General features: G+C 49.3%; 1 protein-coding gene across 4 annotated transcripts in view; it reads right to left on the bottom strand.

Annotated features, from left to right (window-relative positions):
* ATP2B4 (ATPase plasma membrane Ca2+ transporting 4) overlaps nucleotides 1–24,750 on the bottom strand; it is a 99,463-nt gene that overhangs the window by 20,038 nt on the left and 54,675 nt on the right. For 2 of the 4 annotated variants that reach the window (XM_084785358.1, XM_084785356.1), the window contains exons 3-15: nucleotides 18,520–18,717; nucleotides 17,747–18,004; nucleotides 17,058–17,183; nucleotides 16,305–16,439; nucleotides 14,758–14,793; nucleotides 13,242–13,403; nucleotides 10,347–10,561; nucleotides 9,806–10,048; nucleotides 8,625–8,866; nucleotides 7,187–7,418; nucleotides 6,156–6,335; nucleotides 5,348–5,435; nucleotides 4,287–4,393 (exon numbers count right to left, since the gene is read on the bottom strand). In XM_084785358.1, the coding sequence (XP_084641484.1) occupies nucleotides 4,287–4,393; nucleotides 5,348–5,435; nucleotides 6,156–6,335; nucleotides 7,187–7,418; nucleotides 8,625–8,866; nucleotides 9,806–10,048; nucleotides 10,347–10,561; nucleotides 13,242–13,403; nucleotides 14,758–14,793; nucleotides 16,305–16,439; nucleotides 17,058–17,183; nucleotides 17,747–18,004; nucleotides 18,520–18,717 (2,222 nt within the window). The remainder of the gene's footprint in view (nucleotides 1–4,286; nucleotides 4,394–5,347; nucleotides 5,436–6,155; nucleotides 6,336–7,186; nucleotides 7,419–8,624; nucleotides 8,867–9,805; nucleotides 10,049–10,346; nucleotides 10,562–13,241; nucleotides 13,404–14,757; nucleotides 14,794–16,304; nucleotides 16,440–17,057; nucleotides 17,184–17,746; nucleotides 18,005–18,519; nucleotides 18,718–24,750) is intronic. The other 2 variants (XM_084785359.1, XM_084785357.1) reach the window with 1 other exon arrangement.

The raw sequence follows: 24,750 nt of genomic DNA, 5'->3' as shown, positions 1-24,750 counted from the left end.
CTTGTCACAACAATGAGGCAGGACAGGCTGCACTGAAGGAATGCATGATGCCAGTCCCGAGATGAGAAATAGGTCCATCCAGGTGATGGTGGCAGCGGTGGTGGCGCACGCCTTTAGTCCCAGCACTTGTGAGGCAGAGGCAGGCGGATGTCTGTGAGTTCGAGGCCAGCCTGGTCTACAGAGTGAGTTTTGGGACAGCTAGGGCTACATAGAGAAACTCTGTCTCAAAAAACAATACACAAACAAATAAAAGGCTCAGTCTCTCTGCAGTGTTTTATCAGAGAAGAAACCAAGAAAAGACACCTAAGGTGACATCAAAAGGACTCTCTGAAGAGGCTTCTCCCGGCTAACAGGGCAATAACCAGAGCAATGGGTTAAAACTTAGCACACATATTCCAGTTCCCTTGTTTGGGCTGAGGTACTTCGGTGGCTCAGCACTTGTCTGACATGCATGAAGCTCAAGGTTCAATCCAAATACTAAAAAGCCTCTATGTGTTTTGTAATAATATTAAAAATAAAAAACAAAACAAGTCATCAGTGGTAAGAAAGAAAAAGAATCAAGCATTCAATCTGCCTTTTATCCTAAAAACAGGTATAGACACTGGACTGGACCACAGAGTAAGGACAGAGGGGAAGGGAAAGCTCCTTTTGTGTAAGCATTCAAGTAAATAAATAAATAAATAAATAAATAAGTAAATAAATAAAATCAGAACAGTGGTCTACAAAGTGAGTCCAGGACAGCCAAGGCTACACACAGAGACCTAGGCTCGAAAAAACAAACAAGTCAGAACAGTGTCATCTCACAATCCCCAATGAGATATAGAAGCTGACTACTTTTGGAACTAACCTATATAAAATACAAGGGACAAACTAGGCATAGGGTGTGCTCTGTGATTCCAGCATTCAGGATGCCAAAGCAGGAGGACTGCTTTAAGTTGGAGGATAGCCTGGGCTACAGACTGAGGAGAAGGCCAGACCATGTCTCAGAGCCCAAAATGAGGCAGAAACCAAACAAAACAAAATGAAATAAACAAACAAGCAAAACTATCCAGATGTGGGGTGCAGGACCCCTTTAGTCCCAGCGCTTGAGGCAGAGGCAGGCTTGGTCTGTCTAGCGAGTTCCAGGCCAGTCAGGTAGAGTAAGACCCTGTCTCACAAGAAACACTTGCCATGCGTATCTGTTGACTTGAGTTTGATCCTGAGATCCCACAGTGGAAGGAGAAAATCAATTTCCAAAAATTGTTCTCTGACCTCCACAGCCATACCATAGTAGGCACACAGACAGACAGACAGACAGACAGACAGACACACACACACACACACACAGGGAGAGAGAGGGAGAGAGGTGGGGGCAAGGTACAAGCAAAAACATAAAACCCCAACACAAATCAAAACCAAGGGACCAAACGATATCAATGTTAAACACAGGCTGGAGAGATGGCTCAGAGGTTGAGGAGCACTGGCTGCCATTCCAGGGGTCCCGTGTTCAATTGCGAGCAATCCCATGGTGGATCACAACCATCTATAATGAGATCTGGTGCCCTCTTCTGGAGGACAGGTGTACATGCAGGCAGAACACTGTATACATCATAAACAAATCTTTTAAAAAAAAGAAACAAAACCAAAACCCAGTGGTTCTTAAACATTAGGGCACACTAGGATCCCCAACTCCAGGCCTTCTGGCCCAGTAGATGTGGGAGGTGCCTGAGAGTCTGGATTTCCATAGGTTCCCAGGTAATGCTGGTGCATCAGAAGTTGGGTTATAATTTGAAAAAAATCATTTTATGTGTGTGGGCATTTTACTTGCATGTATGTATATGCACCCCATGTGTCCCTGGTGCCTGTGAGAAAAGGGAGTCAGATTCCCTGGAACTGGAGTTACAGATGGTTGGGAGTTGCTTTGTGGGTGCTGGGACTCGACCTTTCATCCTCTGTTAGACAGTGCTCTTCCTCACTGAACTTAAGAGCCACTGCTGTGGATTCAGAGACCCCATAGATGCCTCAGACAACCATAAAGTGTGGATCCTATTTGGACTGACTTGGACAGATAAACTATAAAAACATTTATGAGCTGGGCAATGGTGGTGCACACCTGTAATCCCAGCACTCAGGGAGGCAGAGGCAAGTGGATCTCTGTGAGTTCCAGGCCAGCCTGGTCTACAAAGTGAGTCCAGGACAGCCAAGGATACCCAGAAAAACCCTGTCTCAAAAAACAAACAAAACAGAAACTCCCCAACAAAACTAAACCAACCAACAAACAAACTAAAAAAAAAAACATTTATCAGTCAGTAGGAGAAATTTAAACACTGACTAGAATTTGACAATAGTAAGGAATTGTCAGAGTTTTTGTTGTTGTTTTGTTTTGTAGACTGGGTTTCTTTGTGTAGCCCTGGCTGTCCTGGACTTGCTTTGTAGAACAGACTGGCCTAGAACTCACAGTAACCTGCCTGCCTCTGCCTCCTGAGTGCTGGGATTAAGGCGTGTGCCACCATGCCTGGCCTTTAGTTTTTTTTTTTAATGAAAATTTCTATAATAATTCTTTATACATATTTATTTATATATATTATTTAGAAGATATGTTTATAATTTTATGAATACAAATGACAAAATGTCTTAGGTTGACTACAGAGTAACTGATCTGGATAAAGGAAGATGGTGGGGGTACCTATTGAAACAGAGGGACAGGTCTATAGGAATCCATTATATAATTCTAACCTTTAAAGCATATTTTAAAAGTTTCTTAGAATTAAAACTGTGGCTTTGTTTTGTTTTAGAGTTCCCTCGGGGCTACAGAAATGGCTCAGTGGTTAAGAGCATGCCCTTCTAGAGGACCAGAGTTTGATCCTCAATATCTATGTTGGGTGGCTCACAACTGTGTCTGGTCTTCATGAACATCAGCACACTTACGCATTTACTCATACACAGATGCACATATATACATGTAGTTATTTTTTAAAAGTCTATAGAGGGAGTCTCTTGTGTATTGTATGAATGTAACACCTGTCAATTAAAAAAACCTATGGCCTATGGCTGAGGTAGAAAATAGATGGGACATCCTATAGGCAAAGGGGATAACGCCAGTGTGTGGTGGTGGGGGACAAGATTCAGCCAGCAAGATGTGAGGAGGATGGACGGATAGTACCTGAGCTCAGGTAACCGGCCCATGGCAGAATGTAAATTATTATAAACGGATTAAGTTATGAGTTAGTCAGAGAAGAACCTAGCTATATGACCTAGGTATTTGTAAAATAATGAGTCTTATGAATCATTATTCCAGGAGCTAAGGGATAAGAGGAAAAGCCACCTATAACAACAACAACAAAATTTTTTTAAGAGCACCACAGAGATAAACTATTTTCTTTATTTTTGAGGTAGAGCCTTACTATGTATCCAAGCCGGTCTGGAACTGCCTGCGGGCCTGGCTGGTTTTGAACCTGAAACCCTCCTGCTTCAATGTCCCAAATGTTGGGATTACAGGTGTACACCTCCAAACCTGGCTGATCTCCCTCCCTCCCTCCCTTCCTCTGTCTCTGCCTGCCTGTCTCCCTGTCTCCCTGTCTCTCTGTCTGTCTGTCTGTCTGTCTGTCTGTCTGTCTCTCTCTCTCTCTCTCTCTCTCTCTCTCTCTCACACACACACACACACACACACACACACACACACTCCTAAATTCCCTTCCACTGCTAGATCCCAACCACAGTAAGATATGGATGGAGGCTGGTAGCAATAATCTACTTGAATGTGAGGACGCACTTTTTAGTGTGGGGACTTCCAAACCTCTCTGGACATCAGATCAACTGCCGTGCTTGCAACAATCATCCCACTTCCACCTGACACCAAATCACAACTCCCAGATACCTCTAGTACCTACGCTACCTTTCCGAAGCAGCATGCCTCTTTTGAATTATTGACTTTTAAAGGAACTTGCCAAAAGATTCAGAGACACATGACCTCACATGTGAAGAGCACAGAATTGGACAGGTTTTATGTGGACACTGAGTTTCTTGTCATTCACCCAGGCAAACAGCATCACCACAGTGTTCTTGTTTTTCTGGATAAGCCACTTTGTGATTTCCTCAATAGCCACCCTCTGTTTTAAAAACACACACACACACACACACACACACACACACACACACACACACACACACACACACTCCTGGCCATGTAGGTAGGAGAGACAGGAGTGGGGAGAAGAACACAGGTGGGTGTGAAGGCACAGGAAGTGGAAGCTTTGCCCTGACTCTTGATGAAAAGGTGAGCCAAGCGGAGACCCTGGAGAGCTTACCATGGCAAAACCAACATCTGCTTTCTTTAGAGCAGGCCCGTCATTTGTTCCGTCACCGGTGACAGCTACCACCTGCCGCTGTTCCCCAACAGTGCTGTCAATGATACCTGGGGAAAATAGACACACACAATAGTGAGCACACATGAGCTAGCTGAGGTCACGGGGCAAGTATTGCTTCCTAGGAAAGGGACACTTTTGGTCCCTCTCCCATCCCTTTCCTTCTGCCTTACTCTCTCTCCACCCCAGGACAATTGCTTCACCAAGGTCACTGTGCGGGGACGGAGGCATTCTTATCCAGCACCTGAGGAAGTTGCTCAGGAGCTGGAAAGGCATGAAATGGCTTTCAAGGCAGACATCTGGGTTAACTTACCCATTAGGGACTAATTACCCCTACCCTCAGCTCTAGATAGCTGTGATGGTGTACCTCTTAGCTCCCCTTAACCCCAGTACTTGGGGAGTAAAGGAAGGAGGACCAGGAGCTCAAGGTCATCTTCAGCTTTAGGGGAATCTGAGGTCAGTCTGGGCTACGGTCTGATCCCTCCACCTCTGAACCTGTCTCATCCCTCCACCTCTGAAAATAAGATCTAAACCAAACAAAGATCTCCCAAACCCCAACCAAAAAGCTCAACTCTATTCCTCACATACTCGCCAGGGGATCAGACGTTTGCCAAACTCAATGTTCTCCCCGTTAGCCTGGGCCTTCTCCCAGGATTCCTTACTGGGGACAGGACAGGAGTTTGGGTGATGGCTCTTTTTGTTTTGAGACAAGGTCCCACATAGCTCAAGCTGGCCTCAAACCCACTATGTTCTGCCTCCACCTCCTCCTAAGTTTTAGGACCACAGGTGTATGTCACCATTGTCTAATTCTTCAGGGTAGACCTTTTCCATTCTTTTGTATTTTGGGTGGGGCTTGGGGGGACTTGAACTCAGGGCCTTATGCATACTAAGCAAGCACTCTGCCACTGGCTACATCTCCTGCTTGGCCGAGGATGGCTCTTTAACCACCCTTACCCTGGCCTGCCTTCATCTATGGCAGGGACATGCTCACAGGCTGACCTCACCTTTCACCAGCGTGTGCTTGTCTGTGGGAGAAGATCGTGCCAGCACCCGAAGCCTGGGCCAGATCTTGTCCAACTTTTCTTGTTCGACCTGCCAATACCAGAGGCCCCTCGATCAGTCAACCTCAGAGCAGCCTGTTCAGTGAAATCTTACCCCTCCACATAATCCCAGCTTCCAAGAGTATTGGAACTTCCTAGGCCTGGAGGGACCTTTAGCCCCTGGCCTCAGCCAGTGTGGCTTCACTGATGGTGACCATGTAGGACCTTCTTATTTTCTTCTCCCTCCCAACTCCCTATCTAGAAGCCAAGCCTTATTTCTCTTCAACAGGAAGAGGGTTAGGCTTAACGCCTGGCTCAGGAGGCTACCATGGAATTGCTGGGGTGTTAGGTCTGATTCCGTGTACACCAGGAAGCTTTTGTCTACTCTATATTTTGTCTATTCTATATCTGTATACTCTATACTCTATATTCATATATATTTTGTCTACAAGCCTGTGCCAGCCACAGCCACAGGGCGGTGACACTGGAGGGGTGGGGTAAGGGGAAAGTAGCATGAAAATTATTCTATGAGTTTAAAAAACCAGAAAGATAATGAAGTTAGTGGTCCTGTCCCCCACGGGTCGCTGAATGAAGATGAGATGACTCCCCACTCACCATGTGAGCAGCTGTGGTGGGCAGGGCTGTTTCACAATGAACAGACTTCAGTTTAGAAGCCACCCACCCACTTGCTCCCACAAGCCCCAGCTGCTGCACACCAGAACCAGCTGTTCTCTTTTAAGTGATGCTCTCGCTGGTCCTGCCACCAACTTACCTCGCCCTTCTCATTGCGGATGAGCCTGTTAAATTCTTTGCCTTCTAAGCACAAGAAGTCATCTCCAGGGGTCAGGATGCCACATTTGGTGGCGATGGCCCGTGCCGTGTTGACGTTATCACCTGTCACCATTCTGACTGTAATGCCAGCCCGTTTGCATTTGGCAATTGCATCTGGCACCTTGGGAGAGTGAGGGCAAAAAGACAAGTGGTCATGAGGTGGGCAATACATGGCAGCTCTCACCTCACTGAAGACAGGACAGAGGCCATGTCTGGTCATTTTTTATAATGCTCAGTACCCCCCTTTGGTCATGTCCATCTCACAGTGGACATTTAAATTTCACTCATGATACCCTCAGGTTGAAAAGGGAATTTGCTTTAGGAGGCAAATGTGAACATTTGTGGCTCCCTTTCCTTCAGCCTCCTCCCTGGGAGGCTGGGTCATCATCAGGTGATGTGGTCACTGCTCTCCTTCCCAGAGGCAGCTCTGACCAGTCTCTGCCCACCTGGTCCAGACTCCAATCCACGAGCTCACTGCGGTGACAGGACACCCTCACCATCTCAGCCCTGACAAGCACTGGTCCCATCTATTTGAGATTTTCAGCTTTTTAATTCCCTCATGCCTAGAATAGTGTTCTGCACGTGGGGTCTGCTCGTTGAAGAGTAAGTTGCCTTCTGCCTAATTCTGCCCCATACTATTCCTATGTACCAAGTAATAAGCCCAGTGAAATTGTCACTCCCTACTCCAATGAGAGCATGAGGCCTATGGATGCTGCCTACTATTGACGTGGCACTCTATAGCAGATGCGGGAGGCAGGTATTGGAAAGTCATCTGCCTTGTAAGTGACAAGTAGTTAGGCACCGTGTCTGGGGTCACAGGTAGGCCGGAAACTCAAGCCTTCTTCCTTTGACTCCCAGACGGCTTGTTAGGTTACACTGGATCCTGCAACCTAGCTAGTGGTCAGTGGGAGACAAGCACTTCTGCTTTCTTGCCCTTTCTCTTCAGTTTAGAAACTGACAGACAGGCCTTACCTCTGGGCGCACAGGGTCCTCAATGCCCACCACGGCAATGCACGTCAGTTCAATGAGGATTTCACCCTCATTTTCCCAATTGGGCTCTGCTTCATCAAAGTCCCGGTAAGCTATGCAGATAGTCCGGAGTCCTTCGCTGGCCATGGGCTCAATGATGTTGCGGACCATATCATTTCGGTCCTTACTTTTGAATGGAATGATTTCTCCTTCCTTGTCCAGGATTCGATGACATCTGGGCAGATGCATAGTCAGAAATCAGTTTCTGCCTTCCTACTCGACACAGCCCAACAATCACATACTCACAGGCATTATGGAGACTCTGCAGTGTTCCTAGAGATATCCTTTATCTGTCACTCATCTATAGCGCGCGCGCACACACACACTCCCTCTCTCTCCTTTGATATAGGGTCTCATGAAGCTCAGGCTAGCCTGAAACTTGCTATACAGGTTGACCTTGAACTTCTGGTCCTCCTGATGCTATCTCCCAGGTGCTGGGTTTAACCAGGCTCGTACCACACCTGCTTTCTATAGTGCCTGGTCGGCAAACACTGTTCCAACTGAGATGTACCTCTCTAATTCGCATGTTTTTTCCTGAGGATTCTTTTTTCTTTTTCTTTCTTTTCTTCCATTTATTTATTTATGTATTTATGTATTTATTTATTTTTGACAGGGTCTCCCATTCTGGCTATACTAGAGCTTGGTATGAAGACCAGGCTGGCCTCGAACTCAGAGATCCTCCTGCCTCTGCCTCCTAAATGCTGGGATTATGCCCAATTTTCTCTCCCTGCCTCTCTCTTCCTTCCTTCCTTCCTTTCTTTTTGACAGAGTGCCCTAGAATGACCCTGAACTTGTATCCCTTCTGCCTTAGCCTCCCTGGAGCTTGGATGATAGGTGTGTGCCACGCTACTGGCTGTACACCTAAGTTGGGTTGACTGTGAGAACCTGCAGGCAGCTTAGCTATAATGTGTCATCAGACTTGGGAATGAGACGGGAACAGAGAAACAGCTCTGTTAGCTCTTGGTCTGCACAAGACATCTTATGCTCACCAGCTCCTTCGAGCACAGTGACACGGGTCATATTCTGACTACCTCCATGAACTCGCTTGCTGGGAAATGGAAGCTCAGGCTATTCCAGGCTGAATCCTCCTGGCTGTGAGCACTGTTAGCTGCTCTCTCTCTCTCTCTCTATGACCAAGTTACTCAGCGTCACGGCTTTTATTTTCTCTTCTGCTAAATGGGTCAAAATAGTACCCACCTTGTGAAGATTAAATAAAAGGAGTCAGCAAAGTTCTTAAAAGCAATAACTGTTCTGAGTAAAAGCTCAGATGTCACTACCTGGCTGGAGGGTCACTCCTCTTTCAGACTGGTTTGGCATGGGTCTTCAGACTTTCTGGAGGGGGGAGGGTTTCAAAGGGGAAAACAAGAGGAGAGGGGCTCACTTGCGCAGCATTATCTCAGAGGCTCCCTTGCTGAACATGCGGAAGCCGCCTTCGGGCTTCCTGATGACGGTGCTCATGGACTTGCGCACCGAGTTGAAGGTGTACACCTTGAAGAGCTTTTCCTCGGGCATCTCATTGCGGACTGCTTGGTAGTCCTGCTTCAGGTCTGTGACAAAGCCCAGCAGGGCACACTCTGTCTTGTTGCCTACTTGCCGGGGTAGGCCTCCCTCCCTTTCCGAAGGCTAAGAGAGAAAAGAAAAAAACAGGAACAAAAACAGACGTGGGCCTAGCAAGTGAGATCTCTGGGACCAGAGAGCAAACCGAGGCAGGTAAATGTGGTAGACATACCAGTGCCAACAGGGCAGACAGCATTTGCTTTTGTTCTTTCAAAGGTGACCTTGATTCACAGCCTGACAGGTCTTGGCACCTTATAGTGGCTCTGCAGTAATGAGGGGCCCCATCCTCCAGAAATCATATCCTAATGCACGCTCCCTCCCTCCCCGCCCCCCACCCCTGTTTCTGGAAAGTGAGTAATTAAATCTGGATAAGTGCAAATCTGTTGCAGGCATGAGGTTCCTTCTCGGAGACACTGCCATTGGGTCACTCTGACCTCCATCAGTCATGTGTAAGAAGTGGAAAGCTGATGGGATAAACAACAGAGGGTGTGGCAGTCTGAGTGAGGACAGTCCCCTGAGGCTCATATGTTTGAATACTCCGTTACCAGTTGACAGCTGTTTGGGAAGGGTTAGGAAGTGAGGCCCCACTGGAGGAGGAGCGTCAATGGGCGGGGTGGGGCGGGGTGAGGGAGGTGGGAGGTGGGAGGGTGGGGTGTGGGGGGTGTGGGGGGTGAGGAAGTCTTTGAGGTTTCAAAACTCTTTTGTCATCTCAAGTGTGCTCTCCGCCTCCTGACTGTGGATCAAGATGTGAGCCCTCAGCTACTGCCCCCGCACTAGGCTCGCCTGTTGGTTGCCGTGCTCCCTGCCATGACAGTCATGAGCTCTAATAAGCCTTTGAAACTGTGAGGCCTCAATAAACTCTTTCTTCTGTAAGTTGCTTTGGCTATGGCATTTTAGCACATTTACAGCCATAGGAAAGCAACTAGGACAGAAGATTTGTCCCTGGGAAAATGAACACTGCTGCCCGTCACCTACTCCAGCTGCCCAGGAGGTGGCAGAGCTTACCAGGATCTTAGACGTGTAAGCGGAGTTGATAGAAATGCCATTGACTATGAGGTCCAGAACCTTGGGTGGGAAGACATTAGGGTTTGGGACCTGGCGGTAATGGATGCCTCCAACGTAGGCCTGCACCACTGTCATGCGGTTCATGGTCAGCGTGCCTGTCTTGTCAGAGCAGATGGCTGTGGCGTTGCCCATTGTCTCACAAGCATCCAAATGCCGTACCAAGTTGTTGTCCTTCATCATTTTCTACAGAAGAAAAGAGAAAGGAGCTGAAAGGGGACCAACAGAGCTCCTTCCCCAAATGCAGGCCAAAGGCTAAGCCCCAGTCGATCCTTTTCAACTTGTTTTCAGTCCTACACAAAAACGCGAGGTACCACTTTTGCGGCACGATGCTACAACTAACTGAAATGCCTACTTCCTAGAACTTCTGCTTATACCTAAAGCATATACAGGATAGGACAGCTTCTCCTTTAACTGCAGGGCATGTGGTAACCTCCTTTTCCGTCTCGGTCCTTACAGAACCCAGTATTTTTCCCAGTCTTACCTTCACAGAGTAGGCCAATGAGATGGTGACAGCCAGTGGCAGCCCCTCCGGCACAGCCACTACCAGCACAGTGACGCCGATGATGAAGAACTTGACAAAGTACTGGATGTAGACAGGAGTACACTCGGGCAGCCACGGTCTGTGCTGGATTATGAAATTCTCAACCACAAAGTATAGAATCAAGATGATAACTGTGAGGGTGGACATGAGCAGGCCTGTGCAGGGCGAGAAGGCGCGTGAGCAGGAGGTAGCTAGCTATATGCCCTTTTGGTAAGTTTTAAAACTGTAAACTTTGGTAAGCTATGTTGAAATCTTCTCCCCACTCTCTGTTGCTTACATACAATGACATTAGAGGATTTGCTTTTGTTTTTGTCTTAAAAAAAAAAATAAAACAAAGGTTCTAAACACAGTGGTTCCAAAGATATAGATTCTGTTCTTAGCACTTCACCAACCCTTGGTTTAGTTGTTAGACCTCTATGGGCCGAGTTCCTCCTACTTTATTTTATTTATTTATTTATTTTTGAGTTCCTACTTTAAATTGTTCACTCATAAATAAGAGGGTTGCTAGGTATGGTGGCATACATCTGCCGTCTCAGCACTTAAGAGACTGAGGCAGGAAGGTCATAGGTTTAGGCCAGCCTGATCTACCTAGGAAGGCCTTATTTAAAAAACAAACAAAATAACCCCCAAGCCCTTAAAACCTAACAAAAAAAAAAAAAAAAAAAAAAAAAAAAAAAGGGAGGCGGGGGGGGGGGGGGGGGAGGAGTAAAGAAAGTTAAGATGTGGGCTTCCTCCTAAGAGACCATGTTTAGTTTTAAATGGCCAGATCCCACAGCCTGAAGAGATCAGATCACACCTTGGGAAGAACTAAGCAGGGAAGGAGAGCACTGAACAGCGAGCGGCTTGAGTGCTCCCAGTCTGCGGCGCCTGCCCTCTCCTCACGTGTGCTACGTTGAACTCAATCACTCAATGTGAAACTTCCTGCCATAATCCCTACACTTTTGATTTGTCCTTTGTTCTTGAGTTTTGTTCAGAGAGTGCGGGTCTAGCACTCCTTCTCTCACGGGGTCATGGCCTCGAGGCCCTTTCTCCTAATCAATTGCAACTTCTAAAGGGGGACCGTGTGTCAGCAACATGTGGCCTGGCCACTTCTGCGACATTAATGAGGTGGCCTGCTTTTTATGATTGCGTTCCGTCGCTTACCAAGTAGCACCTGCATCCGTCCACTTAGTAGCTTACCGCCTTTGACTTTCCCTCCACTGGTCCATGAATGCTCCACACCCAGGTTACAGGGAGGTCCCCATAGTGCTAGCACATAGCTTATGTGACAGACTACTACGATCACTCCTGTTTCAAGGAAGAGAAAGCTGGGGGAGTAAAGCTTCTGACGCGGCTTCTGATGGCAGGGTGGCCATTTTGTTTTCCCTGAGACGCAACAAGGTCTGGGACTTTCAGGGAGAAAAACTGAGCAGGTTTCAACCAAGTGGGATGGCTGGTCACCTTATATATTGAGGGGAAAATCAGTGGCTGTCCTGAGGGTTAAGGATCAATATGTACCCATCCGAGGCACAGCATTTGGAAAACACTCACATTGAAGCCGCAGTCTGACCCTGATGCTCCTGGGGCTTCCTAGCAAGGCCGTGGGGGATGATGTCAGTGACAGCAGGTTAGTTTGGTTTTGGCTCGATTAAGGCTAGGACCAGAGAAGGGAAGTAAGGCTCCCATGGTATATTTAGGGAAGCTCTCTCTCTCTCTCTCTCCCCCTCTGGGTTGAAAGGTACTTTGCTTATTTCATAACCCCCAAGTCTTGGCCTAGCTCGATATGGGGGAAACAAAACACAGGAGACCAGTGGCCAATCTCTGGGTGGTTCTTATGCCCAAGGAAGAACGAGGCAGGGATGAGGAGAACACTTGGGCTAGGGGGATCCATTTAATGTTTCTAACCTGGGGACCAGGCTCAACAACTGGCTTTGGCACCCATAGATCATCTATCTCATCCACAGAGTCTGTGCACAAGAGTTCAACGAAGTCAGAATGAGCTAAGTGTTAGACTGAAATGAATTGGCCAGGTCAGTCACACTCCCATCAGGACTTCCTGTGACGCTTAAAATGCTCTCACTTGCTGCTGTTCACCAAGACAGCTACTGGACGCATGTGGCTATCGAATATTTAAAACGTGGTCACCCAGGAGCAGGCTCTGGACGGTGGCTGCTGTTCTGCCTGTCACAGATCCCTGCAGACGCTCAGGCCCTGCCACAGACTTCCTGAAGGTGGCCTGCACTTCAGCAAGGACATCTGGAGAACTGTTCCCACAGAAGCATGCCCAGTATGATGGTGGTGAAACAGAAGGCTGAGGTCACAGATACTCTCTTGTCCCGCTTCCTGCTGCTCCCCTTGGCCAGAAGATGGCAGGGACGTGATGTGTAGGGGTGGGTGATGGCGAGAAGTCACTTGTCACCCTAACCATTAGAGCCTTCTTCTGAACAGAGCTGAATAAGAGTCTTTCTTGCCCACCGGTCTTTACTGTGTATTTATTGTTTTATGCTGGGCTACAAGATTCTACCGCCATGGAGGGTGGAGCAACTGCAGCCTCCTCTGTCCTTGAGGGATTACGGGACAGGTGAGAGTTCTTAAGGCCTTCCTTCTTGCTGGGATGACCCCTGTTGTTTGGATGAAAGCAACCTGGGGGCTATTAACGTTCATACACAGGGAGAAACCTCTCTTCCAAAGCCCAAGAAGTAGCCAGAGATACAGCAACTAGACCCCAGGAGCTGCAGAAGTGAAGTGCCAGCTTTCTTCTGCCAGTCCTGCTTGGTGTGGCAGGAAGGAGGCTGTAGCAGCCAACACACTGGGCAGTACTTTGAATGGGAGATGGAGGCAGTCTTAGCCACTCACCCGCCTTCCCGATCTGCACAGCCAGGCGCGTGAGCTTGCCCTGTAGCACCGACTTCTCCTTCTTGGGCGCCTTGCTTATTTTCTTCTCCTTTTCCTCATTGTCGGCACCTTCCTGGCTGTTGAGTGGCTGGATTTCCAAGGCCACTCCATCCTGGGTCTTTGCTAGGGTGGACACACAAATGGGGACAAGTGAGCAGGTGAACGGCAGGCAGGTAGAAGGCAAAACGCCCTTCAGTCTTCTTTCTGGAATGTTCCTTAGGGCCCTGACCTGAGTTCTGACTGCTCCTCACCCATGCCAGACATAGGACTCCGCTAGGGCCTTGGAGGCAAGTCTAACAATTGGAGAGGAAGGAGGTGAAGGATGCTTTCAGGTCTGGACCTCCTCTTCACAACAACTTCCTGGTGCCCCTCAGAGCCACATACCAAGTTCATAGCAACAAGGGGATCAATTATACCAATGAGGCTATTGCCATAAGCATCCTTTCTGGAATCCAGAGCTTAGAACAGCGAACGTTTACTGTAGAAAGGGGCCAAAAGGAAAGTCTAGCAGATGTTTCTAGAACATAAGGGTCCTAGCCTATTCTGTTAAAAGCCCCCCTCCGCCTAATCAGGGAAGAAACACGGACCCCCCCCCCCCGCCAAGCTATTCTTCAGCTACCTCTATAAGCTGAAGGAAAGGGGGATGAGGTAGATTCAGAGCAGGACCTGAGGCGAGTGTTCTAGGGGGAAGAAAAGAAGCTGCCGTAAAGAGGTAGAGTAAGGGGAAGCAGAGATGCACAGGACACCAAACCCACTGAATTCCCCTTTAGAAGAAGAATAAAGAGACCTGAAATCCAAGGTCTTTCTGTGCAAGCCCAGCTCTGATGTGGTGGCTTCACTTTTAAAGAGAAACTATGACATGTGAACAAGGGGGAAAACTTCAGGGACTGCCTCAAGACTACTTCCTGCTGATCCCCACGCCCCCTCCAACGTCACCGTTTGCTTAGGAAGTCTCTCCTGGGATACAGTCTCTTCTGCCTGATCCACAAACAAGACAGAGATGGGATGGAGACACAGTCACCAAGAAAAACACAAGCCACATCAGGAAGAACGAAACAGACCGCGAGAGCAAAGAAGTGGGCGGAGAGGCAGAGGGAAACGCCTCTCTCCAAAGCCTCTGGGCAGATGAGCAGAGAAGAAATAACAGACCAGAAAACACCAGCCAGCGGAGGAGGGTGCAGGGACTGTCTGGCCAACGCCCTCCACCATGAAACAGAGCTCAGAGCTCTGGGAAGAGCAGAATCTGTATCCCACACCAGAAGGATTCTGGGCATGCGCTTCCTCAAGACAACAGCAGAGGGTGCTGTTGTTCTGCCTTGAGCCCACCCCCAGATCTCTGCACCATCCTCAGGATGAGGCACCAACACAGCAGCAGATAACAACAGATTATGGAGCAGGCAGGGAGACAGATGGCCTGGAGAGGTCTGGTTTGAGCGTGGGCAGAGAGAGATGGCACATGAGTGGGTGGAGAGGTTACCTTTGTTGCGATTTTCAGAGACTCCTTGTTTTTTACCTGTTTGAACAAGAAAGAAAAAAGTGGGGGTGGAGACCCAAAGCGACTAGTAAGAGATGACCAGATATCCGATTTGTTGGTCCTTTCCCAGCACAGAAGGGCTACAACGAAGCTGCAGGGCAGGGAGACATTTGTAAAGGATGCTCCTGGCCTCAGCTCATTTATCCTTCCCATTGATTCAAATTAATCCCTGGGACCTGAACATTAGACAGGTGGATATGTGGTCACACCTAAGCTTCTTTTGCAGCTAGGTGGGAGGATGCTCCTGGCTTGAGTCATAGCTCTTGAGGAAGTGGGGCTAGGAGTTAGGGAGAGAGAGAGGCGGGAAATGTTTCTGCCCATGGCAAGGCCCTAAAAGGCATCTCCAGGTCAATTCAATACCCCCAGGCAAGCTTCCTAAGTATTCACCCAAGGGCAGCTGTAAAAATGAATAGTTGGGTTCTGAGAGGTTGTTTCTTTTTCATAAACTTCTCTCCACTAAGAACGTAAGATGATCCTTGGCCAAAAGGTAGAAACCCTCCTCTTCCCACAGAAAAAAGGAGTGTTCAGAAAAAGGCAGGATTCGGCTTTCAACTCTGGGTCTGGGTCTCTTCATCCTGTCATTTCTACTCCAGGAACAAGCGAGAGTCCAAGACTAGTCTAACTGCAGGACAGCGTGGCCTCTCTGTCCCCACCGTTTCAGCAGGATCCATGTTTTCTTTAAGTCACTTCCCTCTTAGCTGTGATGGTTCTTTGACTCTTTAATCCTTGAGGAAGAGAGTAAGGGAAGAGGAGGAGGGCATGGGGCAGCTTGGCACCTGCCAGCTCATTGATGGTGGGGCTAACTCAACCCCTCACAACCTACTACAGACGCAGGAATTTAAAGTTCGAAGGCAGCCTCTGACTTGAGGGCTTACAGCCAGGATTTGATGGTTTTCTTCAGAGTTCTTCAGAGACACAAGGTCGACGTGTGTGTGTGTGTGTGTGTGTGTGTGTGTGTGTGTGTGTGTGTGTGTGTGTGTGTATCTGCACATATATATGTCTGTGTACTATGTGTGTGTCTGGTGTCCACACAGGCCAGAAGAAGGCACAGGAGGCCCTGGAACTGGAGTCACAGAGAGTTATTAGTGGCCATATGGGTGCTGAAAACAGAACCTAGGTCCTTTGTAAGAACAACAAGTGAGCCGGGTGGTGGTGGCGCACACCTTTAATCCCAGTACTCGGGAAGCAGAGGCATGTGGATCGCTGTGAGTTCGAGGCCAGCCTGGTCTACAAAGCGAGTCCAGGACAGCCAAGGCTACACAGAGAAACCTTGTCTCGAAAAACAAACAAACAAACAAAAGAACAAGTGCTCTTAACCGCTGAGCCATCTCTGCAGCCCCACAATTGACATCTGCATCTTGGCCAGGAGTTCAGGTACCTGTTGCATCATCCCAGCCGGCTTTTCTAACAGCGTTTCCATCTGCATCTACTTTCTGACCTCTCGTTCATCCACAGAGATGAGAGAGACTCTCAACCAGCATGCTCCTTACCTTTCTTCTTCTTTTCGTCGTTGTCGTCATCCTCTTCCTCACTAGCCCCCAAGAGAGTGAAGATGATGCCAGTCTGGGAGTTGACGCCCACAGCAGTCACTACCATCCGACCAGAACCTTCCATCACGTGAGTCCCTATGAGGGAGGAGGAGAAGGTAGAAATGAGTTCTGTTTGACATTTTTAGTTGTGGTTTAGTAAGAAATAAACTGAAAAGCATGGCGCTCCCTTTCCTCGACGGATAATAATCTATTTAGGAGGCAGTAAGAAAAAGCTACGCAATGAGCCCACTTAAAACAGACCAAAGGCTGGGCATGGTGGCACACGCCTTTAATCCCAGCACTCGGGAGGCAGAGGCAAGTGGATCACTGTGAGTTCGGGGCCAGCCTGGTCTACAAAGTGAGTCTGGGACGGCCAGGGCTATACAGACCCTGTCTCAAAAAGCCAAAACCAAACATAACATAACATAGCAACAACAACAACAAAAACCCAAAACAAACAAACATAGCAAGAACACAGAGGCTAAGGTTAATATATTGGCTTTATGCCGTCTTCCCAAACAACAGAGTTCCTACAACACTTTATGAAAAATGTCCTTCAGGTTACTGACATGCCGCATCAGCACTGCCTACATGTCTCTACTCCATCCGAGCACAAGAGAAGAAGAAAGGATGGAGCCTGTAGAAGGGCCCAGAACCCATGGCCTGACTATCTGGGAGTCGCACAACGATAACTGGGGCAACCACACGCTATACCTGAGAGCAGCATGGGGTCTTTGTCTGCAGTCTTCTTGACATGATCCGATTCTCCCGTCAGAGAGCTCTCGTCAATCTTCAGATCATTCCCCTGGATCAGGATTCCATCCGCGGGCAGCAGGTCACCTGGTGTGTGAGGAGAAGGGTGACAATAAGGACGAGTGAGGGTGACAGTAAGACCTCCCCGCCCAGCTCCTCCGCTCTGCCTTAGGGCAGCTCTCCTGGCAAAATCTATAGGGCTATGGTCCCACGAGAATGCGAGAGGCCTCTAAAGGTAACTCTAGAGCGGGGGGCGGGGCGCCCAGTGACAGAGGGCTTACCTACACTGCAAAGGGTCCTGGGTTGGATCCCTAGTGCCACACGTATCTCCAACTGACACCTTCCTGTGACCTGAACATTCAGTATCTTTACTCCTAAGCTGTACAGGACACAAGTGTGACAATCCCTTGGAAGAGTTTTGGCTATGGCTTTCTTCAGAATTCTTTCCCACAACCCTCTTAAACTCTACCTGATAAGTTAGCACAGACTGGGGGGTTATTTTGGGGAGGTTTTCAGAGACTCCTAGCCCCTCATATCAGTGGACCTACTCCTGAGATGTGTCGGGTGTGTGTGTGTGTGTGTGTGTGTGTGTATGTGTGTGTGTGTGTCTCCACGTCCGTGTGTGTGCCGGAGAAACATTGTGCTCTCACCATATTTGACCTGGGCAATGTCTCCAACCACAATCTCAGCCACTGGGAGTTGGATGAGCTGACCATTCCGGATAATGGAGAATTTTTGCTCGAGTTCAATGCGACTCTGCAGCCCCCGGAACTGCTTCTCTTTGCTCCAGTCATTAAAGGCTGTCACTAACACCACAATGATCACGGAGGCAAGAATGGCTGCCCCCTCAATCCAGCCGGTTTCTCCTTCCGCCTCGTCATCTGGGCTACTTGCAACGTGACCACAGGCTGTCCAAGGAGGGAAGAAAAAGCCATCAAAATAAGGGTGCTGCTTCCACAACCTCCACGAGATAGAAAGTCATGGAAAGAGAGCAATAGAAAAATAAAACTGAGGTAGAAGATGTCCTCTTGAGGAAATCGGGAGACAGTGGGATGGAGCGTCATCTTGTCGTCACTAGGCCTAATTTGTGTTAATTTCTAGACAGCACAAAGTATGCTGATGCAAGTCACTTGAAGTGCGCACGCGCGCGCGGTTGGGCTCACTGCTATTTCCCACACACTATGGTTGGGACACATTGAGAAGTAGAGGGAAGAACACCGGATGGGGGCGCTGTGAGTAAGGATGTGGTAGGGAAAGGGGAACGTTAGTAGAACGGCTAGCTAGCTGCTGGCTGCTCTCCTCTGCAGAGCCTGCTGGGTGACAGGAATATTTTGCACTACAACCTGTCAGCCACGGGTACTGAATGTGGCCGGTGGTGCGGCAAGGACTCAGGTCAGCCACAGGGAATAGCTTAGACACTCACTTTCATTGTCTCCGCCGGGAGGTCGATAGAAGGACAGGACCAGGGAGATGATGGCTGCAATCTCCAGGATGATAAGAGTGACATCCTGCAGGGCTTCCCACACTAGTTCTAAGAAAGTCTTGGGCTTTTTCGGAGGTATCACGTTCCGTCCAAAAACAAGTCTACGCTTCTCCAGATCTGCAGGGTTTCCAGATAAACCTGAGATGGAGACAAGAGAGAGAGAAAGAGAGAGTGAGTGTGTGAGTAAGGGGCGGGGGAAGCGATATCAGAAGTCAAGTTAAAGGCCTATTTATTTAGTTATTTATTTATGTGTATATGGGTGTCTCTGTGAAAGTATGTGCCATGTATGTGTGTGTATGCACCTGTAGAGGCCAGAAGGGGGCATCAGAAGTATGTGCCATGTATGTGTGTGTACGCACCTGTAGGGGCCAGAAGGGGGCATCAGGTCTCCTGGAGCTGCAGCTGCAGGCTCGTCTGACCTGCCCGATGTGGGTCCTACCATCATGATACAGGTTTTTCTAAGTGTCTGGCCAGCAAGACTATCATGGTTGAACCCTCAGATACCACAGAAGATGTAAAAGCCAGAATCTAGCATAAGGAAGGAATTCCTCATCAGCAAAGGAGGATCTTTGCTCAAAAGAACTCCAGCACTGCACAGAGGCCCACATCTGGTCTTGTGTTGAGGCTTTGTGGTGCTTAGAAAGGGAGGAACGCTTAAAACTACCCTCAAAAAGCAGAAGAAGGTTAAATTGGCAGATTTGAAACATTATAAAATGGATGAAAATGGCAAAACGAGTCACCTTCATCAGCAGGGCCCTTCGGAGGGGTACCTTACGGCTAGGTCCTTTGACAGACATTAATGTGCCAGGTATTGTCTGACTTAAAGACCAGAAGGCTGTGTATGGGCTAATAAAAGATGTGAGCAACAACAACAACAAAAAAGAACAATTAAAAATCAAGACCCCCTTGTCCAAGTAAGAGGCCTGGGGTGGGGGTGCAGTGGGCATGTGGCCAACAGTCCCAGTTTGCTCAGGGCTCCAGGACCATGGAACCTTTACAAGTTTAAAAATGAACAAATGGTACGAAGTCAGGATGAGGGCCTTTTGCTTCTAGTGACCAGGGGCTGTGCTGCACACCCAGGCCCTAGCTCTAAGAACAGAACACCAGAAGTTCTTGGGATGCACAGGACTGCACAGATTCTGGCAATGACCTAAACGTGCTCATTCACACACCTGGGCCAGAAAGAACTAGCTACCCGTTCTCGGTCATGCAAGGTGGAGGCAGGGGGCTACCCGTGTGTTGTCATTCCAAGTTCTAGGAGCTGTAGATCACTGAGGTAGAACCCTCAGGACAAGGTGAAGCATCCCTGCTTTTCTGTCTCTCACACAACCTCCCATAAGCTGTTTTACTAAGTGCTAAGGACTTCATAAGAACCAGACGAAGCGTTACAGCTCAGGTCGAATAAAAACCAAGTAAGGCCACAAGGTCTCCTCCGGGGGCTACGCAGTTCTTGACAGCCAGCATTTCCCCCACTAAACAGAACATGTAACATCCCCCACCCCAACACAACCCCCCGCACCCCACATCCACATTCCCAAGGTGGGGGTGGGGAGGCAGAATTATACAGTAGCTCCCCAAGAATTATGGACCCTACTGGGGTTAGGGACAGGGAGAAACCTTACATAGCAGTTAACACTGGTGGCATTCATGATGTTGTTTACATGCTGCAGCAAATTAGTTTTGTTTTGTTTTTTTGTGTTTTGTTTTGTTTTTGGCTTTGACTTTGGCTTTGGCTTGGCTTTGGCACTGGATGCTGTTGGCTGCCTGTTTGATAGGTCCCTTCCCAGGTAGGGTGGGGCAATCTTTGTCTTGAAAACAGGTCAACAGCTGAGGAAGCTCAAACTGGGGGCAGGGGATCCCCCACTGAGCTTCACACAAAGCAAGGAAACGTGTGTGCTCGGAAGAAGCAAGGGCAGAAGGGAGGTCAGGATGTCAGGGTGTCCCACTCGGTCGCCCTGGAGGACTTCTAACCATGGGGGAAGAAACAGGCGCAGTGTGAGGGCAAACACTCCCCCCTGCCCCCACACTGGGCAGCACAGAGCAGTGTGACAGGAGGACAGAAGGGGACTAAGCCTTAGGGAGACCTCAAGACGGAGAACGGTCTTGAAAATGGGCAAACGAGTACACAGGGAACACTGCCTGCAGGGTGGGGGGTGGGTTCCATTTCCCATGCTCACAAAATTGGTAGCAGCTGGCATGGAGAGCCCTGCGGCCCTGAGGGGGAGGAGTCAGAAGCAGGCCGCTGGAAAAGTTGGGCAGGGTGGCATGGTATGGTATCATACTGTGCAGTAGGGGACTAGAGGGTATGTTGGTCCGTTTTTTTCCTCGTTAGGAGGCAAGGGGCAGGGGACTGTTTGGGAACATGGTGTCTGAGACTGTAACCCAGCGTTAGTCCCTCACTGCAGCTGAGCGGCCAGTCAGCCTCCACAGGGGAGCAAGGCTGGGTTCAGAGCACTAGAAGCCAAGTAGAACTTCTTTCTGGTCCCAGTCCCCAGCCTCCCCCACCTGCCCTGCCCTGGGAAGTCAGGTTCCCAGTCAGAAAGGCAGGGAAAGGCCTGAGAAAGGAGTGTTTTGGGCAGGGCATCTGGATGCCCAGCCAGGCAGCGGCAGGGGCAGGGGCAGAGCTTGCTGGTTCTTTGCCCTAGGGGATCAGAATGGGCAGGGCTGTGCCAGCTTGAGAATTCAGCTCTGGACAGACAGACTGGCTCGTGGAAGACAGAAGTCTGGACATTATGTTTTGCAGACATTCACAATGCGCTGGGAGGAAAAGCTCTTCCCTCCTTCACGGAAAGGGCCAGGAGAGCACCGTGGAATGTCAGGAGGTAAAGATCAGAGCCGGGTGTGGTGAACCAGGCCTGTATTCCCCAGCACTTAAGAGGCTAAAGCAGGAGGATGGCTGAAAGTTCAAGGTCGGCCTGGACCACATAGAGTTTTCCAGGTCAGCCTGTGCTATAGAACCCCATCTTAAAAAGCTGCCAAAGATTACTTTAAGGGATACCCTACTAACGCCCTCCCCAAGAGAGCCTGCTTGAGCAACCCATTTCAGCGTGCAGGGGCTCCCACCTCTTCTCTCATCTTTTGCCCCTGTTCTCCGGTTCTCAGTCTGCTCCACAAAGTTCTCTTTTAAAGATATAAGGCAGTACATGCCACTCATCCACTCAAAACCCTATGTGGCACGCACTTGGAGTAAAATTGGGCATCAAGACCTTTGATGGCCTCTAAGGCCACTTAGACCTCCAGCGTTTCTCTCATCCCATTTCCCAGTCTTCTGAGAGCCTCTTCCTGGGCTGTCATTCCCGTCCTTCAGGTCTCTCCTCATCCAGCGAGGCTAAGGCTATCCTCAGCTGTGGCGCTCCCCACTCCCCAACACATTTTACCACTGCCCCCCCCCCCTACAGTCTTCTCATTCATAACACTGAGGTCCTAGTCACCTATTGCTTGACTCCCCTCTGCCCCCATACCCTCCCACCCCCACCCCCGCCTCGAGAGCAGGGTGTTTGTCTTTGTTCTTGAGGCCTATAGCAGCACCTGCCACAATGCACACACTCAAGCCTATTGAATGCATTGAGTGAACACAGCTGATAATGTTTAAGTGATTGTTTAGTGGCAGGCACACTCTGCTTCTCATTCAAACATTAACGGCCACTGGAGGCAGTTACTATGAACCCCATTTGATGTGCAAGACAGCTACGATTTGAAGAGGTGACGCGCTCCCTGTGTTAGCAGGGGCGGGGTCTGGATCACCCACAGAAGACAGCTGGATGCCAACCTATACCCAAAGGGTCCTGGGAGGCTACATTCTAGTGTGAACAGCTTGCCCTGATTTTGTGGGCCTTCTGGGCAGATGGCCACCTTGTTTCTTATGCCAGAGGATTGGGCCACACACTGTCACTTCTGTACCTCTGAGTAAGCAAGGGCTATGACTTGAGAGGTTGGTTCCTGCCTTTTTCCTGTCCTCAGGGATGGTGGTTTCAGGACCATCAGAGTCCAGTCTATGAAGTCTGTGTTCACTCAAAGGCTCCTATGGCCTTTTCTGGACTTAAGCAAATGAAACAAAATCCATTCTAGATAAAAGGTAGGACTTGTCCTCACGTGGATGTTCCCTCAAAGGAACACACTTGTTCCCTCTTGCCCTTACCCATACACACACACACACACACACACACACACACACACACACACACACACACACACACGGCACATGTAGAACTTCATTTTCTCCTTCCCCTACAAATGTCTGGGGATCAAACTCAGCTGATCAGACTTGGCAGCAGGCGCCCTGACACACTGAGTCACTTTTGCCTGCCCCGCCCCCATTAGCTATTTTCTACTCATCTATCTGCCCCACCTACAGTCACACACAGACTGTACAATAGCTTCCTTAAGAAGTCCAGTGGCTGTCCAGGTTCCCAGAGAGCTCCGCAGGAGGGCAGGGCGGGCCCTGGACGCTAGCCTGAGTATCTTGGGAATCCTCTCTGACATGTGCTGTTGCACAGGAAAGCCATGTGGGGCTGGGAGTCCTGCCAATTCCCAATTTTGGGCTTTCCACTCCATTCTTTCCGCCCCAGAGAAGCCTCCCAGGCCTGATCTCAGCAGCTTTAATTTCACACAAATACTTGTCCAGCCCAGAAAAAAAAATGTCTTGGCCCCCGATCTCCACAGTGGCTTCTCAAATACTGACACAGCCTCCTGGAGAGGGAAGGGGGGCGTGGCAAGAAGGCTATGCGGAAAACACAGGAAAAGGGGATCCCTGAGAAATTCAGGAGGGAAATTTGTCCCTGAGAACATGAGAGAGACAGCCCCAGACGGCCCCACCCAAACCAAGAATGCTTCTAGCCCTTAGAACCAGACTGAGCACATGAGCTGGGAGAGACAAAGAGAAGGTGAATCTGTGAAGTCACTGCCCCCACCCATGCTGGGAGTTGCAGGGCACCTTCCCCAGGCTGGGCCCAGAATCAGCAGCAGTGAGCATAGGTGTCTGCTGTAAGCCTGTGAGCCCGGCCCACAGGAGAGTGGCTCCAGCAGGAAAGGATGGTGTGGGCAGAGACACCTCTTATCAGAGCAGGCTCAGCCCCAGAAAGGGTGGGTCTAGGTCAGACATCATGAGGGACTTCCCAGCTGCCTCAATTATGATACTTTGCCAAAGGAGGTGGGATAGAACGCCTCTCCCACACAGAGGGCAAGGGAGAAGTTTCCTGAGGTGGACTGAAGGCAGTCAAGTCATTCTTTGGTGCATGAGCATATAGACACTGGGGTACATTTCAATATCTGGGTATGGAGCTCGGGGGTAGAGAGCTTGTCTGGCTTACAGATGACCTGGTTCCTTTCTCAGTCCTCACCCAGGCAGACTGCTGTGAGTTTGAGGCCAGCTTGGTCTATAAAGTGAGTCCAGGACAGCTAGGGCTACACAGAGAAACCCTGTCTCGAAAAACAAAACACACACACACACACACACACACACACACACACACACACACACACACACACACAAAATGCATCTTCAAGTCCTACTTAAAGCACTGGCTGGGCTTCTAAGGAGAGGAGTAGCTTCAGATCAGGTCTATGGGTTGGAGCCAGCTCCTGCTCCTGGCTAAATGCTGTGCTTTCAAGCAGTATAGAACCCCTTTCCTGTTTTCACGCCTCCCATTCAACGCAGACACAAGCAGGAGACGTGCTGTCCTGGACTCTCAGCCTTGAGATGGAGGGACAGACTCAAGGTCAGAATAAGAGGACACTGGGCTGGACAACAGTGTTTCCTCCGGAGTGACAGTGTCCCCAAGGCCCGTCTTTACCACTCCCCCCTACTCCATGGCAGCTCTAACACAGGGAAGAGAAAGCTCCCCAGAGCCTCCGCCCTCCTAATGCCTTTGCTCTGCCACCTTCCTGCACTGCATGCATGCACTTCCTTCTAAGCAGTGTCATATCCCCAGTGCTCACACCTTTGAGCTAAATAAAAAGAGTGAAAGCCCTACTTCTAAGGGTAGACGCCACTGTCTCCCTCAGCCAATGAGGAAACACTGATTTTCTTTCCCCTTTGCTGAAGGTTTGATGCAGCATAGAGGGTTAGAAGTAAAAGTAGGAGGGGCTGGGGACATAGCCCAGTTGGTAGGGCACCTGCCTAACATGTACAAAACTCTGGACTTGATCCTCAGCACCATAGAAAAGAAGACA

The sequence above is a fragment of the Acomys minous genome (genome assembly GCF_964271855.1).
Source record: "Acomys minous genome assembly, chromosome: 1".
NCBI lineage: Eukaryota > Metazoa > Chordata > Mammalia > Rodentia > Muridae > Acomys > Acomys minous.
The sequence above is the reverse complement of the archived record's forward strand: the minus strand, read 5'-3'. Positions and strand labels throughout refer to the sequence as shown.